This window comes from Monodon monoceros, unplaced genomic scaffold (genome assembly GCF_005190385.1).
Source record: "Monodon monoceros isolate NGI ecotype Baffin Bay Population unplaced genomic scaffold, NGI_Narwhal_1 Super_Scaffold_20, whole genome shotgun sequence".
Lineage (NCBI taxonomy): Eukaryota > Metazoa > Chordata > Mammalia > Artiodactyla > Monodontidae > Monodon > Monodon monoceros.
The window spans coordinates 85,691,445-85,707,289 of NW_021703777.1; the positions used below are offsets into that span (position 1 = coordinate 85,691,445).

Consider the following 15,845-nt stretch of genomic DNA (forward strand, 5'->3'; position numbering starts at 1 on the left):
AAACTAAGAAAATATGGTGATAAAAACCATTGGCCATCAGGACCCAATTCTTCAGCAGTCATGGTCCCGCAGCTGTCTGAGTTTCGGGGGACATTTCAACAGATTTTAACCACGGTATTGTGGACACCATGAAAGTCAGGCAATGTCCACATCTATGCCTGAATCAGAGAGGGGAACTCTCACAATGATTGTACAAGGTTCATATCTCATCCAATCACATCAAAATCTGCCCCTCCTATCACCACAGGAACCCATGTTAAAGAGGGGGCAAGAGAAGAGTTTTCTGATGCTTGTTAAGTCCAGGAGCTTAGCTCATTTTTTGATATAGCCTGATCTACCAGGACCACACTGATCAGGGCCACATGTGCATATTCCACATCAGGTAACAAACCATCCTAACTTAAATACCAGGTGGAATTTAAATACCAGATGGAGTGCAGTTCTTCTACCTTTACTCTCAGGGCTCTAGCTAAGCCCAAGCAGAGATGCCTCCAAACCTGCTCTAAAGCAGTCATTTGGGAAAGAGAGAAGAGTCATTGTGCAAATGCAAGCCATTCTAAACTACTAAGAGAGTTGTCAAATGCAAGCCATTCTAAACTACTAAGTCTTAAGGAGACGATGAACTGTTTGTTCAAACTACTCCCTTCCATGCTACAATACCTGACCACCCGGTGATTACCATTAGTGCTCGTAGCCATCTTCATTTGTTAACGTTTCTCACGGGTAGCAGGAGAGCTGAGAGCCAGGGGCATGTGCCTCATTTAATTTCACCACAAACAAACCTGAGGTCTAACTATTATTGTCCCCATTATAATAACGAAGAAACAGTAGCTTCTAGAGAATGAATGACCTGGCTAAGGACATACAACCAGGAAGTGTTAGAATAGGAATGAGGACCACCAAAATGATCACCAAAATATCCTGCCTTCTGCTACTACTTGTACAAAGACAGAAACGTACTGCCTAGGTTAAAAGACACTAAGATGACAGAGCAAGTCATAATTCTAAATACCTCGCTCATTCAACAAACATTTAGGTGATTCTATACCATCAAAGGACAACTGCAAAAAGTATTTGAAAAATAAATATTTAATAATGTAACCATAATCATAATCTTTATATCTTTAGACTGCCTTTGTCAAAATTCTTTCCATCATCTTCAGAGTCTGTCGAAAAAAAATTAAACATTGTATTTCTCTTTACAAGTGGGGTTTAAGCCATTGTACAATACTTTAATATTTAAAATATCGAACTTAACATACTCGTATGTTCAATGTAAACAAAACCTCAGGTTTTCATTCTCATTTTCTTCTTTCTTCTAGCAAAAGGACGCTTTATGCCCATTTTTCAGATAAAAGAGGCTAAAATAATATGACTGGAAGAGATTTAAAGAGAGAAAAAAGGCACTGAGAGCTGGCAAACCAGCTAAGGATGAAACAACTCCCCAGGTCTCCAGAGGGGCTGCTGGGGGTGAGGAGGTCTATAAACCAGGAAATACCACCTGCCTACTTTCAAGCTTAGAGAGGTGCATACCTTTGAAAGCGACAGAATTTAAGTCCAGTGAGGCACTTTCAGAAAATGGCATCAAATAAATCTATAAATCTTTCTTATTCGCAAGCCACTGGACATTTAAGAGCACAGATATTGATGAGCTCTTTCTCTTCTTTTCTTCTTCCCTGTAACAGTTGTATGATTCATGGACTGTCCTTTAGTGGTCTCCATTTTCATCTTATTGCTCTTTCTTTGCTTCTGCTTTCTGACAGCTCTGAAAAACAAGGTGCTAAATTATTTTGTAGAATAAGCACAGTGAATTATGTAATTATGTTGAAGTTTAATTAACTAGCTAACCAAATAAGAAAACAGAAGGGAAAGAATTTACTGTATTATAAGCATAAATCCTCAGAATCCTAACCATAATAACAAGGAGATAGAGTCCTGACCAAGCAAAATGTTTGAGAAAAGAAATTTCTTTGAAACATGGTGACTACAAATTTAGAACAATCTATTCAGGACAAACACACCACAGAAGTAAATAGTCAGGCCAATGAGTTGGGAGGTTTTTTGGTTGGTTTTTCTTTCTTTCTTTTTTTTTTTTTTGGTACATCTGTACTGCTCAACTCAGCACTTCAATCTCCAAATCCCTGAATTACATTTTTCAGAAAAAAGACCAATACACTGGCAGTTAGCAGTGGTAGAAAAATGAAATAGCACAATGGAAAAAACTGAAAAGACTTAAAGAGGCCCATCTTATAGTCCTACAGCTAATTTTCCTTTCCTCAGTAGATCTAAAAGTCCTGACAAGTGCCATACAAGATGCCCACATTTTGTGGTCTCTTCTTGAAGACTAGCTTCAAAATGAACAAGTTGAAGCCACTATGGAGAACAGTATGGAGGTTCCTTAAAAAACTAAAAATAGAACTACCATACGATCCAGCAATCCCGCTACTGGGCATATACCCTGAGAAAACCATCATTCAAAAAGATACATGTACCACAATGTTCACTGCAACACTGTTTACAATAGCCAGGACATGGAAGCAACCTAAATGTCCATCGACAGATGAATGGATAAAGAAGATGTGACACATATATACAATGGAATATTACTCAGCCATAAAAAGGAATGAAATTGAGTTATTTGTAATGAGGGGGATGGACCTAGAGTCTGTCAGAGTGAAGTAAGTCAGAAAGAGGAAAACAAATATTGTATGCTAACACACATATATAGAATCTAAAAAAAAACAGTACTGATGAAGCTAGTGGCAGGGCAGGAATAAAGATGCAGATGTAGAGAATGGACTTGAGGACACAGGGTGGGAAGGGGAAGCTGGGATGAAGTGAGAGAATAGCACTAACATACATACACTACCAAATGTAAAACAGATAACTAGTGGGAAGCTGCTGCATAGCACAGGGAGATCAGCTCGGTGCTTTGTGATGACCTAGAGGGATGGGATAGGGAGGGTGGGAGGGAGGCTCAAGAGGGAGGATATATGTATATATATAGCTGATTCACTTTGTTGTACAGCAGAAACTAACATAACGTTGTAAAGCAATTATACTCTAATAAAGATATTTTTTAAAAAAATGAACAAGTTGAAACTCACTCTCTAAAAAACATTAAATCACACCAGGAAAAAGAAACACCCAGATCAGGCTTCCCTGGTGGCGCAGTGGTTGAGAGTCCGCCTGCCGATGCGGGGGACACGGGTTCGTGCCCCGGTCCGGGAAGATCCCACGTGCCGTGGAGTGGCTGGGCCCGTGGGCCATGGCCGCTGAGCCTGCACGTCCGGAGCCCGTGCTCCGCAGCAGGAGAGGCCACAGCAGTGAGAGGCCTGCGTACCGCAAAACAAAAAAAACAAAACAAAACAAAACAAACAAACAAAAAAAACCACTCAGATCCTTTGTTTCAGGTGCTCTCTGAACTACATTACAGGCAATCTATAGCTGAGGAAGATTACTGGTCTATCCATTCACTTTCTCCAAGCTAGCAGAATCATGCCATTTATCATATCATGAACGAAGGGATGGGCTGGGGCTGCCAGTAATGGCAAACCTGGGCATTTCCATGGCTTCCCAGCAATATCAATTGTTAGATTCACTTCTCCTAAACCACCACAAGTCCTACGGAAAGGCTCCTTCTTGATCTTCCCAGAACCAAAACCTGGGAAAGGAGCTTCATAAACAGTATATAATCTCCTAGTGGACCAAACTCAGCCTCTCCTTTTGTTCATTCAGTATATATGTTAAGTGTTGGGAATAGAAAAATGAATGGACAAAGTCTTTGACTTCAAGGAGCTGGGAGACTGAGCCAAGGCAGATGTCACCCTTCCCTTTCTTTCCCCCTATTTTTTTTAGGGGAAGAAACAGAGGCTATGAAATCATCCATGAGAAAGTGGCAGAACTAGTTTGATTCAGGAAATTGTGTTCTTAATTACCTTGATACTACATACTCTACTATAAATTATTCAGGTATGTAAAATGCTAAGCATACAGTAATTAATAAATAAATATTAGCTATTATTAGTAGCTCCACATGACTACTACTCAGAATTTTGCTTGGCAATTTTATATTTTTCCATGTTTAGATTTTTCACCATGGACTGGGGTATCCTATAAGTTCAAAATAAAACAGTCATCTTTATACTGTTTTGTGCATGTTACATAAATCTCCTTTCCCTCCAGCCATTTTTTAGAAGTAGGATAATGTCCTGATAAATGATGATTTAGCAAATTTTTTTTTTTCTTTTTTGCGGTACGCGGGCCTCTCACTGCTGTGGCCTCTCCCGTTGCGGAGCACAGGCTCCGGACGTGCAGGCTCAGCGGCCATGGCTCACAGGTCCAGCCGCTCCGCGGCATGTGGGATCTTCCCGGACCGGGGCACGAACCCGTGTCCCCCACATCGGCAGGTGGACTCTCAACCACTGCGCCACCAGGGAAGCCCAGATTTAGAAAATTTCATGAAGTATAATCTCTTGATGGCAAAGTCAATGAAGCTATGCATGTCTGTATACAAAATTTAAACCAATTTTCTTTGGTTTGTCCACTCAGAAGAAGAACTAAACATGAACCAGATTTCACTAGAAGATACAGTAAACAAAAACAGAAAGAAAATGTTCATTTTTAATATGAATAAACAAAACTTTCCAGAGATAAAGTCTCTCAACAGTGATAAACTGAGTATAATAAACTGATTGTTTCATTTTGCCTTAAAATTAAATTGACCTAGTATTTGTCCTCTAAATTATAGGTATTTACGTAACTGATAAAATGAGCTCTAACCACAAGAGGGAGCCAGCATCATTCCAGATCACAACCACAGGAAAATTAATATCAAGGAAAACCAAATTAACATGACAACTATAAAACATATAAGATGAAAAGATCTTGTATGCCATATATGCTAAAAAAGCTATTAAAATTATTTTTTACTATTATAAAGAAAAACTTTTGCATTGTCAATTTCATTGTAAAATTTTTTTGAAAGCAGTATCTGAAGGTCACTGTTCACAGTTTAGGAGTCTTCTCTAAGAGAAGAAAGTGGTACTATTTAATAACTATCAGGTATACCACATCCTAAGGAATTTGGTCTTGAATTAAAATTGATAAAATCTAGTACTAAGAGATACTACATGATTTCCCTCAATGAAAACAACATATTACTATCAAATAGACTAGTCAGGGCTATTTAAGAACCAATAAAGAGCCTACATTGTATTACCAAAATGCAAATTCAGTTTCCACGTGTCATAAGATGACAGAATCAAAGGCTGAGCATGTTGTTTGCAAGCAGAATTACATTGTAATAGTGCAACAACCCCAGATCGATCCTTTATTAGGTTGTATTCTATTCTTAAAGCTTTATAAAAAATTATTTTATAAGACTCTTCAATACACCTCTTTAATTAATTTTTAAAATTCCACTTCTACCCTAGATTACTTAGTGGAAATAATTATTTAAAGTAAATTTGATAAAAAGTAATGGAAAAGGTAGTTTAAATACTAGGCAGAATTCAAGTGGCTGGGCTTTAACGGAAAAAAATGATTTCTACTGACCAAAAAAAAAACAAATGGAAAAGAATTCTAATACAATCACAAGTAGCTACTAAACCATCAGATACTTCTAATAATAATAGATTTTTTTTCATCACAAGTCATATGATAGCTCAAAATTTTTATCCTGATCTCAAAGGTCATATAATGTTAAACTTGGCTATCTGGTTTTCACATCAGTAAAACAAGAGGACTCAATAGCTATAATCCCTTCAGTTTAAAAGGAAAAAAGTGTAACATTCAAGTTAGCCCAGTTGAAATACCAATAGTTTTTCTAAATATACTATTGTCATTGGTGTAACTTTGCTCTGAATTACACAGCTATATTACACAAATATATAGGAAGTGAGTCACTTTCTACCTTATATTTTGGTTATTTTCATGCCTTACCTGTAAAATTTTAAGCTCTTTGACTCACCTTCATATCCTCCCTCTCCCCATCTATGCAAACAATACCTAACAGTGAAAGCAACAATTAATTTAGCATTTAGCATTTCTGGATCCTCTGATTATTGTGTACTTCTGTGGATTGCTCTGTACAAATATACAAGGAAAATTTTTTCTAGTAAATAAAAGAATTCAACTAACTTGTTAACTTTCTTAGATGTGAAGATGTTAGGACAAGTACTCCGTTTATGATCTAATTCACCACAAATAAAGCAGCCATCTTTAGGGCCGTTGCAAGAATGATCTGGAAGAGCACAGTGATTGCAAATGTTACAGTGGATCCAGGCTGTAAAATAAAAATTAGGTATTAGAAGAGGTTCATTTAATATAATTTTTCATTTGATTAACCTTTATGATAAGGAAGCGTGAATAGTGTTTACTTCAAATATTGTGATTGCTTTGCATAGCTAATTATAATTTGGCTAAAGAGGCCAAGGTTAAGAGGTTGGAATTCCATGTAAACCAGCTAACTTCTTTCTGATACATGGCAACAAATTCAGCCCTTCTGCCCTGAGTCATGAGCTTAGAGCCACTGACAAAATGGGGGCTGGCTGAGTGATACAAAATCCTGTTAAAACAAGCCAAAGCAAATGCAACACTGAAACAGGGTTAAAGTCATGTCTCTCTTTGAAGGAGAGAACGTACATTTTGGCAAGTGTAAAAACTAAAAAGCAAGTAAATTAAGGCAAGTCTCTATTATTTTTTTCTTTTGTAAGTACAGTTAAATAAAAACCCTATTTAGATGAAGAAAAAGTCAAATATTTTCAGAAGATCTCACTTAAGTCTGAATACTTACAAGGCTTTACACACTTTTTGCAGAGAAAGCAATGACTCCATTTCCTGCCATCCTACAAAAACAATTTTTAAATTATGTTTAACTTGTCACTAAAAATCAAATTTCCACAATTAAAAATTAAAATGTCTTATTAAAATCTGTGTAAATTATTCATTCCTTATTTCTCACTTTCCTGGGCTTTACTATTAAATACTTTGATTTTAATTTATGCATTTCTCTACTCAACTCAAACGCCTCCTTGATGGGCCCCAATTTCCTTAACTCTAAAACTGGAGGATTTATCTAAATGATCTTGAAAGTCCACTCCAGATCGAGCAACCCAATCTGCATAAAGAAGGACTCAATGAAAATTTCAAGAGAATTAATGATTCATAGTTTTTATGTGTCTAGCTGGTATAATCCTTAATAACATTCATATTTGAGAACTTAATGTAATTTAGAAGGATAGAGATTACTATTTGAGTAATTTAAAAACTGTGAAATAAAACATACCTAAAAAAGTACATGAGATGCATATGTCCAGTTTAATGAGTATTATAAAGTGAACACTGATGAACTCAACAAGTCAAGAGAAAATACCATCAGTACTCTAGACACTTCCCCACATGCCCCTTCCCAACCCAGCATTCCTCCTTCCCCACTGAGAAACACCTATCTTGGTTTCTGTGATGGTCACTTCCTTGCTTTTGTTTATTTTTTCCACTTACGTGTGCATCTCTAAATAATAAAATTTTGTTTTCCTCATTTTGTACTTTGTATGATCTGAGCATAATTTTTTTTAATGAAGAATACAGATAATTTCTAAACTAATTGGAAATATAAAATCAGATGTGTTACCATAGTTAAAAACCAGTATAACCAGTAATATAATTATAAAGTTATAAAAAATGTACTTTCCAATAGTTATAAAAATATAGCCTTTCCTCTGGCGAATAATATGTGCATATCAGGCAACTAAACTTCACATGTTCTTTCTGACTGGATTTAGTTAAAATAACCGAGTAACCTAAAGGTGATCCCACCTTCCTAAAAAAATAACTAGGAGGTATGTCCCCTGTAGTCCTTCCTCATCTGTAAAAAGCCCTGTCTACTAGTGCTGTGAGGAGTAAATACACAGCACATGTTATTAATTATTGCTTCATCAGAACAGTGATGGTATCTAATAGTTCAATTCCTTATTCGAAACACCTTAATTTTGCCCTCAACAAAATTTAGCCCTTATTTAGTGCCTTATTTGAAACACTAATAATTTTAGCAGTCATACAGTACCATATAAAAATAACTCAAATAGTTGTTAATGATGATGAAGGCAACTAAGTATTTTAAAAGCCTGCCATACTTTATAATTAGAGAAAAAATATTATATTAAATTATAATTAATAAATGATAATACATTAATACAAATTAAAATATTAACAAAATAACATTAAACAAATGTAATGAAACTAGTAACCTAAAATAAACTAATATGTTTGAGTAAAAACACATTCTAAAGAAAACTGTACCTTGGATGTGCAAGAATTACAGTGTTCACAGTGCTGATTCTCTAGAGAAACATATCGTTGACACAGAGGGCAAAATCTAAGGAGAAAAGAAAAGACTCGAAGAAATCAGCTGCATATACTTATTGAGATTCACAAGGTAGATAAAAGTTCACAAGGCATTTGTTACAAAAATTCGGTGTAATTCAAATTAAATTCAATATAACATTATAGGCCAAATTTAAAAGTAATAAAAGAACTACATGAGTCAGTATGAAAGGCATTTGGTGTTAGATATTTGGAACTTTATTTTCAGTGACTTGTGTACTTCAAGGTCTCTCTTACCTGTACCCTTCTTCAATAGGAAGGATTATTTTGTTGGGTGGGATATTGGTGAAAATACGCACAGGAGACTGTTTCCGTCCTGTCTTTCCATGTTTATAAAGTGCATGATTATCATAATCTACCTAGAAAGTTTAAAAAAATTAAAAAGGAAAAATTTCTCAAATGAGTCATCATTCGTTAAGATTCTTTAACCAATAAATGAACAAACTGATGCCAAGGTACAAATTAAATCAGAGTATTTAATAAGAAGTTCTCAAAGGCAAGAGTTTACTTATTAATCGACAGCCTCAGAGGGGCCTCTGTGAGAGTAAAATTTCATTATAAAAAAGGTAAAATTTGTTATGACACATTCATGTTACCTAGGATTCAAAAAACAACTCTAATCTTTTATCCAATGCAATAGACTTTGCAGGAAAGGCTTTTATATAATTAAGACTTTAGCTTTGGGCATTAAAACATTCCACCTTTGATGATCTGTGCCAGCTTGTATAGGGCTTTTCATTTTTTGCCTGTGAAATTCACTGCATGCCCGTTTTCAGTTCCCCAAGGCTCAGTGCAGCCTCGGTGTGGCCCTCCACCATCACTCTCTGACACAGCCAACCCAGCATTCCTCCTTCCCCACTGAGAAACACCTGTCTTGGTTTTTGCGATGGTCACTTCCTTGTGGGGGCCAGGCAGTGGCTCTGCCACTCACTTTTTATGTGACCTCAGGCAAGTCTGCATCATTTTCATCTGGAAAAGGAGGTTACTGATACTTACCTTAGAGTTGTTATGAAAGTTAAATGAGACAATGTATGTAAAACACTGAATTCAGGACCCGGCAAATGGTAGACACAGATAGAAGGATGGAGTGCAGAGGGAAATATATAACTATAGTTGTTTTCCCCACAATGACTATTTCGAATGTTTACCTCTCTCCTCAAGATCCCTAACTCAACTTTCCATTTCTGCAGATTATCTGGAAAGTAAACTGAGGCCAACAAGCATGATTTCTATTAGCTTCTTGCTCCCGTCTCCTCCTCCACCCTATCATCCATACACATTCTCAATTTGGTTTTAAACCTGCCATGAATCCACCTGGCCACTAAGTCCATCCATCTTCAGATCAGTAATTCTCAAAGTTTGGTGTCTGGATCAGCAACATCAGCATCACCTGGGACCTTGTTAGAAATGCAAATTCTTGCCCCACCTAGGACCTAATAATACAGAAACTCTGGAGGTGGGACCCTGCAATCTGTTATTTTTAACAAGCCCTCCTGGCACACTAAAGTTTGAGAGCCACGGCTTTACATGACCCACAAGAATACCATGAGATTTTTATAAGGTTAATACAGGTAGATTGCAACTTTCAAGTAAGTTGTAATAAATTCTTTAGATTCTAAATAAGGTTACACTTAAGAATTTACAACAGAACTGACTTGCAAAGTAGCTATTTAATGAGAGAATTACAAAAATGTAAGGAATCGGTGACAATGGAAAGAGAGGCCTTTAATGGGAGGGAGATTCCTAAGCTCTCTCCATGGCTATGCCAATGCCTGCCAGATTTACAGGTGAACAAATTTAGGAAGACTGATTAACAAGCTTCAGCAGTGGGAAAAAAATAAGTACAGGATGAGGAGACTCAGCTAAATGAGAGACAGTGGGGAAAAAAAAAAGCCCTAGGGCGTTTGACATGTGAGCACGCACAGTCCAACGTGGGGAGTCCACAGTCTATCACAAAGGTGTAAGACTGGTGTGGGCTCACAGCCGGCTTACACAGAACTTGTAATATCGTAACAAGGAAGGGAGATGAAGTTAGATCACATTTGAAGCCCTCCATTCAGCTGCTACATTTTAAGAGAGACATTAATAAAGCCAGTTCATTTCTATTGAAAGTAATGGGAATAAATAGGGCTTATAGTTTAACAGATTGGGGGTGTTTATTCAGAAAAGAGAAGACTGGGAGGATCTGATAGCTATGTTATAACTGAAGGGGTGTCATGTGGAATAGAAATTAGACTTATCCTTTATTGCTTCGGAAAACAGAAGTAGGACCAATGGTTAGAAGTTAATAGGGAGCATATTTTATCTCCATATGAGAAAATTTTCTAACGATTAGAGCTATTAAATAAATTGAGTTGCCTTGTAAGGCTGTAGGACTTTGCTCAGGGAAAGCATTCAAGTGAGACTAGATGACTGCTTGTCATGAATTTAGTGGAAAGGATTATTACATTGGGAAGTCAGCCTACGTTAAGGCTATGCATCTTTACAACTTTAAAATTCTATGAATATACGTTACCTATTAGAGGCTAAGATACAAAAGTAGATTTTACTTCAAAATCACCGTAAAATAGTACCTTAAGTAGTTTTCTTTTAAAATGATTTAAATTCATAATTTTTCCCTAATGCACCTTCTCTATGTATTCAGTAAATATATGGTACCATATTAAATTCAACAAAGATATTTTGAACATTTATGAGTGTCATAAGAAAAAAAAATTCTTCCCAAGAGAATCTTATGAAGATTTTCAAATGCTGGAAAAGAGTATCTCAGAAAGATTTTTAGTAAATGGAATAGTCCATGCAATATAATAGATAGCAGATGGAAGAGAGGGGAAAAAAAAGAATTTCTTTATGGTTACCTAAGGAGTCAGAGAATGTGTGCGTCAGGGAGCTGGTTGATTACTTGATTTTGCATAACCTAATTGAGATTATTATTATTTTTAAATGTGGGTTTGTTGTGCTAATTAACTATAAACATATGGTATGTAAAATGCATGCTGCTAGGGTAAATTAATGTACCTCTAACATACATCCATATTTCATAGCTTCATCCACACAAATAAACCTCCTATGGAAGTGCTGTAAAGCAAACACAATTTTGCAAATTGCGTATCACTAGTGGTAGAGCTGATACACCATTTTCCCATCATTATCCCTGACATTTCACTCACAATGATGATGAGAGGCATTTTTGAATAGAAAATTTCTCCCATGGAACTGATTAATGTGATGAAGTACTGTATAGAAATGAGGGAAAGCACAAAATCTCTGCAATTCCTAACTTTTAATTTTATCTATACACAAATTTCTTCTGCAACATGAGACTGAAACTAGTTATATGGAAAACAAGACATTCAAGTCGACAAACATTTATTATTCTGCACCTACTATGCTCCAGGTATCATGCTAGGAAACAAAGCTTAAATAAAACAGAGTACATGTTTGTATTTTCATAAATCCCTAAAGTGTGTTCTGTTTAATTTCAATATATTCAAAAGATTCCAAGTGAACTCTTCAGCTCCATCAATCAACTTCTACCATAGCAATAAGGTTTTTTAGTCACACCATATTCCATGTAACCTCTTATTTTAAATATCATATGTATTACACAGACATACACATACATATATGTGTGTGTGTTATTCCTCATCACTTCAAATCCATTAAATGTTTTATGTTTATTGAATTTTGAGAATTTCACGTGTCACCTTATAATTTACAATCATTTCTCAGAAATTCCTGTCAAAACCTCTTCATTTCTGAACATGAAACCAGACTCGAACAACAAACAGTTTTCTAAACAGGACGATTTTTTAAAAGACAGCTTTAAAAAAAAGCAAAGATCTCTACTTTTAACAATCCAGACAAATGTCCCAGATTAAGCAGAAACAAGAGATCAAAGCATGTTCAAGGTGGAAGGGAAGTGAGAAGATCTAGTTCAGATATGGTAAATACAGGACCTGAATGCCATCACTCCCTGACCCTGACCCTGTGGCAGACATCACTAATCAGTCACGCTACTCTTTGCCACTGAGCCTGGTATTCTCAACAAATTCTCCAGAAAGTCACTACCAATTTATCAGGCTTAAGTCTAAAAGTAAAACTTATCCGGCATCCTTTTTCTGGTTCAGTCATTTTATTTTATAGGTAAGGAAACAGAGACCTGGAAAGATAAAGTGACTTCCCTCAAGATTATATTTAATCTTCTAAAAGGCAGTGCTAAGACTCAAACTTCTTCTGACTCTAAATCAGAATTTCTTTTCATTACCAAATCCTTCCTTTCTAATCTGCCCTTAATAAAGCTCTTGGTTTTCTACGTCTTTGATAGCTATTTTATTCTGTACTCATCAAGTGCTTTATCACTGAAGAGTCTACATGATTTATAGTTTATGAAGATTTGCAGCATTTCCGCCTTCCTCTTACCTAAAAAGTATTTCCAAAAAAAGAGATTTAGTGATTTTTTTTTTTTTTACTGCATTGTGGTTTTGGGGCTTATAATCATCTCAGGCAAAGTCAGAAAGAAGGCCTAATCAAGGTCTATGGGAAAAGACCTGTGAAGGAGGAGAGGAAACTTTCAAATTTTTCTTTTGATGAAGGTGGCTAATATAAAAGGAAAAAAATTACCACAAAATGAAGTTAAAGTAACAAAAGAAAAAAAAAAAAAGAATGCAAAAGGCTCAGAAAGGACAATAAGTCCAGAGAGAGTTTCAAAAAAAAAAAATAGTAGAAAAATCATCAAAGGGGAGGTACAACAAACAAAGTTTACATATACCCTAGGAGATCTGGCAAAATCAGTTTCTCCCACTGAGCATGTAATGGGCAGTAGTGTTCTTATATTTAATAGGAATCATGAAAAAATGAAGATTTTTTTTTGTTTTATAGGTTTTATTCTAATTCTTCTTCTCAAAGGTTGGCTTTCTCTTTATTGGAAAGACTGCTTTTCACCCTGATACACGTGGCCTAATTAGAACATTTTCCACCAATGCACTGAATCATATGATTACTTTCAGTAAGCTTGGACCTTGGAACTAGTTCTTAAAATTAGAACTACAGTATTTCCAAAAGTTCTTTCCTAGTAACACAGGCTGTCTAAACAAACAATAACTGGTTACTACACATTAATAATCGCTTTCATCTGCTTTATTCTGGATCTGCCTTCTTCTGCCTCCTCACCAACTGAAACTCTTGCCCACAGTGAAAACTCATCTCTAAATGTGGATGAAACAGTCTTCTGAGGAACGATGTGTTTTGCAGTTAAAATACTGTGTTTTCTGACATAAAAATTGAAGAAAAGTTTTACCCCCATTCTGGGGCCATCTGAATGATGACTATAGTGATGGTTACGACAATGCTTATAGCAATAACCTTTTTTCTGTATTTGCTGTGTGTCAGGGATGAGGCTAAATCTTTTAATGTATTATCTCAAGTAATTCTTAAAACCTTATGAAGCAGATATATTATTACTATGCTCATTTAACAGGTAAGATGAGTTTCAGAGAGTTAGATAAAATGTGTAGGACTAGCTAGTAGGTGGCAGAACCAGCATTATAACCCAGTTCCTTTTCAACTCCAGAGTTCGTGCTCTTTTTCATTCAAATATTCATTCAACATGTACAGGGCACCTACTACGTGCCAAACATTGTATTAGATGATTATTCACTGTCAAAGGCAGCAGGTGCTCCTGGAAACCAGAAATAGTTTACTTAGTTAACGTCTTTAGGATATGTCAGCTATCTCTGCATTGCAAATGTCCATATTAGAAGCATCCTTCAGATAAGAAACAGAAAACTGGATGCCCTAAAAAGGAAAGTAAACCAGCTTTGAGAAGATATATGGTATGGATTTGCCTAAAGCAGAGCTCAAGAAGTCAAGGTTAAAATGACTTGTGCTACACACTTTTGGAAAGGACACTGTTAATATGGTTCAAGAGCCATAAAAAAGTCCATTAAATTTGATAATGTAACTTTTATAATTCTATTTTAGTTTTGGAAATTTATTTTAAGGGAGTTATGGAAAATATGGAGAAATTATATGAATAAAAGATGTTCATGGCAGTGTTATTTATAGTACCTTAAAGGTGGGAGCAACCTCTAAGTCCAAAAAGAAGAGAATGATAACATAGCCTATTGATGGAACAATTTACTTATTAAAAGCATAAGATTATGTAGCTACATTTTAAAATATACACTTATATAAGGCAGAAATGAAGAAAGCAGAATTCATATTCATCTTCTATGATTACAAATATGTAAAAGTGTTTTTTAAAAAGACTGGATGTGAATACAGCTGACCCTTGAACAGCATGGTTTGAACTGCGTGGGTCCACTTATACGTGGATCTTTTTCAATAGTAAATACTGAACCAAAGTTGGTTGGATCCACAGATGTGAAACTGCAGATACGGAGAAACCTCACATACAGAGGGCTGATTATAAGTTATACACCAACTTTCAACTGCACCCATAATCCTCCTGTTGTTCAAAAGTCAACTGGACCTCAAAATTATAATATTTGCTATGTGAGGTAGAATCACAGGTAGGATCTATCCCCTCATTTCTGGTAACACTGTTTCATTATTTCTAAATAATTTTCATAATAGTGTATATCTTCAAGACTAGAAAGATTAGAACCAAGTGCTATAGGGAATTATACCCATTATCTTGTAATAGCATATAATGGAATATAATCTGCAAAAATACCGAATCACTATGCTGTACACCTGAAACTAACACAATATTGTAAATCAACTATATATATAAAAAAAAGAAACAAGTGCTATCTTGGAACAACTAGTGAAGACGTTTACAGTTCTAGGGCTGAAAAGCCTGAATCAGAGGCTAGTCAACTGCTCAGAAAAATCAAATAGAAAAATGTCATTACAAAAGTGGAAGCAGTGCCCACTTGGTGACCACACATAGTGATGGCGACAACAGGGTTAACCTCAGAACCCAAGGAAATGAATCCAGGAGAGTGGACATTGAAACAGAAGGAGTTGAAGGACAAGGATGCAAAGGAGGAGGTCCAGTCAGTCTGCCCTGAATCAGCACACCCACATCTCAGCATCTCTGCTTCTCTGACACGCCACAACCTTGGGCACGCCCCTCCTTAGAGATCCTGGCATCCTCTGAGCAGCAAAGTTAAGTGTACATGGCGTTCCACCCACCAGAAAAAGCACTTTACTTCTCTACAACCTCCGAATGGAGAAAACCCATGTTCACAATGATGACCCTGGGGTGCTGCACAATCTTCTGGTGATGCTGAAAGATCAGATCGTTTGGTCTAAACCTGGCTACAGTTCAGAGTCACCCGGGAAACTTGGTAAAATATTTTTTCTTAGGGCTTTACCCTCTGATTTTGGTTTAGTAGGTTTATTTTGGTACCTAAGAATCTATATTTTTAGTAAGCACCCTAGAGATTACAGACATTTAGGAACTACTGCACTAAGTGACATATGATATAGTT

The 15,845-nt window shown here is 36.1% G+C and overlaps 1 protein-coding gene across 3 annotated transcripts in view; it reads right to left on the reverse strand.

Moving 5' to 3' along the window:
* Window positions 1-1,106: 1,106 nt before the first annotated feature.
* ZCCHC4 (zinc finger CCHC-type containing 4) overlaps window positions 1,107-15,845 on the reverse strand; it is a 47,923-nt gene continuing 33,184 nt past the window's right edge. For all 3 annotated transcript variants that reach the window (XM_029235936.1, XM_029235937.1, XM_029235938.1), the window contains 5 exons: window positions 8,623-8,744; window positions 8,302-8,377; window positions 6,797-6,848; window positions 6,142-6,286; window positions 1,107-1,765 (listed from right to left, as the gene is read on the reverse strand). In XM_029235936.1, coding sequence (XP_029091769.1) covers window positions 1,630-1,765; window positions 6,142-6,286; window positions 6,797-6,848; window positions 8,302-8,377; window positions 8,623-8,744 — 531 coding nt within the window. In that variant the 3' untranslated portion in view covers window positions 1,107-1,629. The remainder of the gene's footprint in view (window positions 1,766-6,141; window positions 6,287-6,796; window positions 6,849-8,301; window positions 8,378-8,622; window positions 8,745-15,845) is intronic.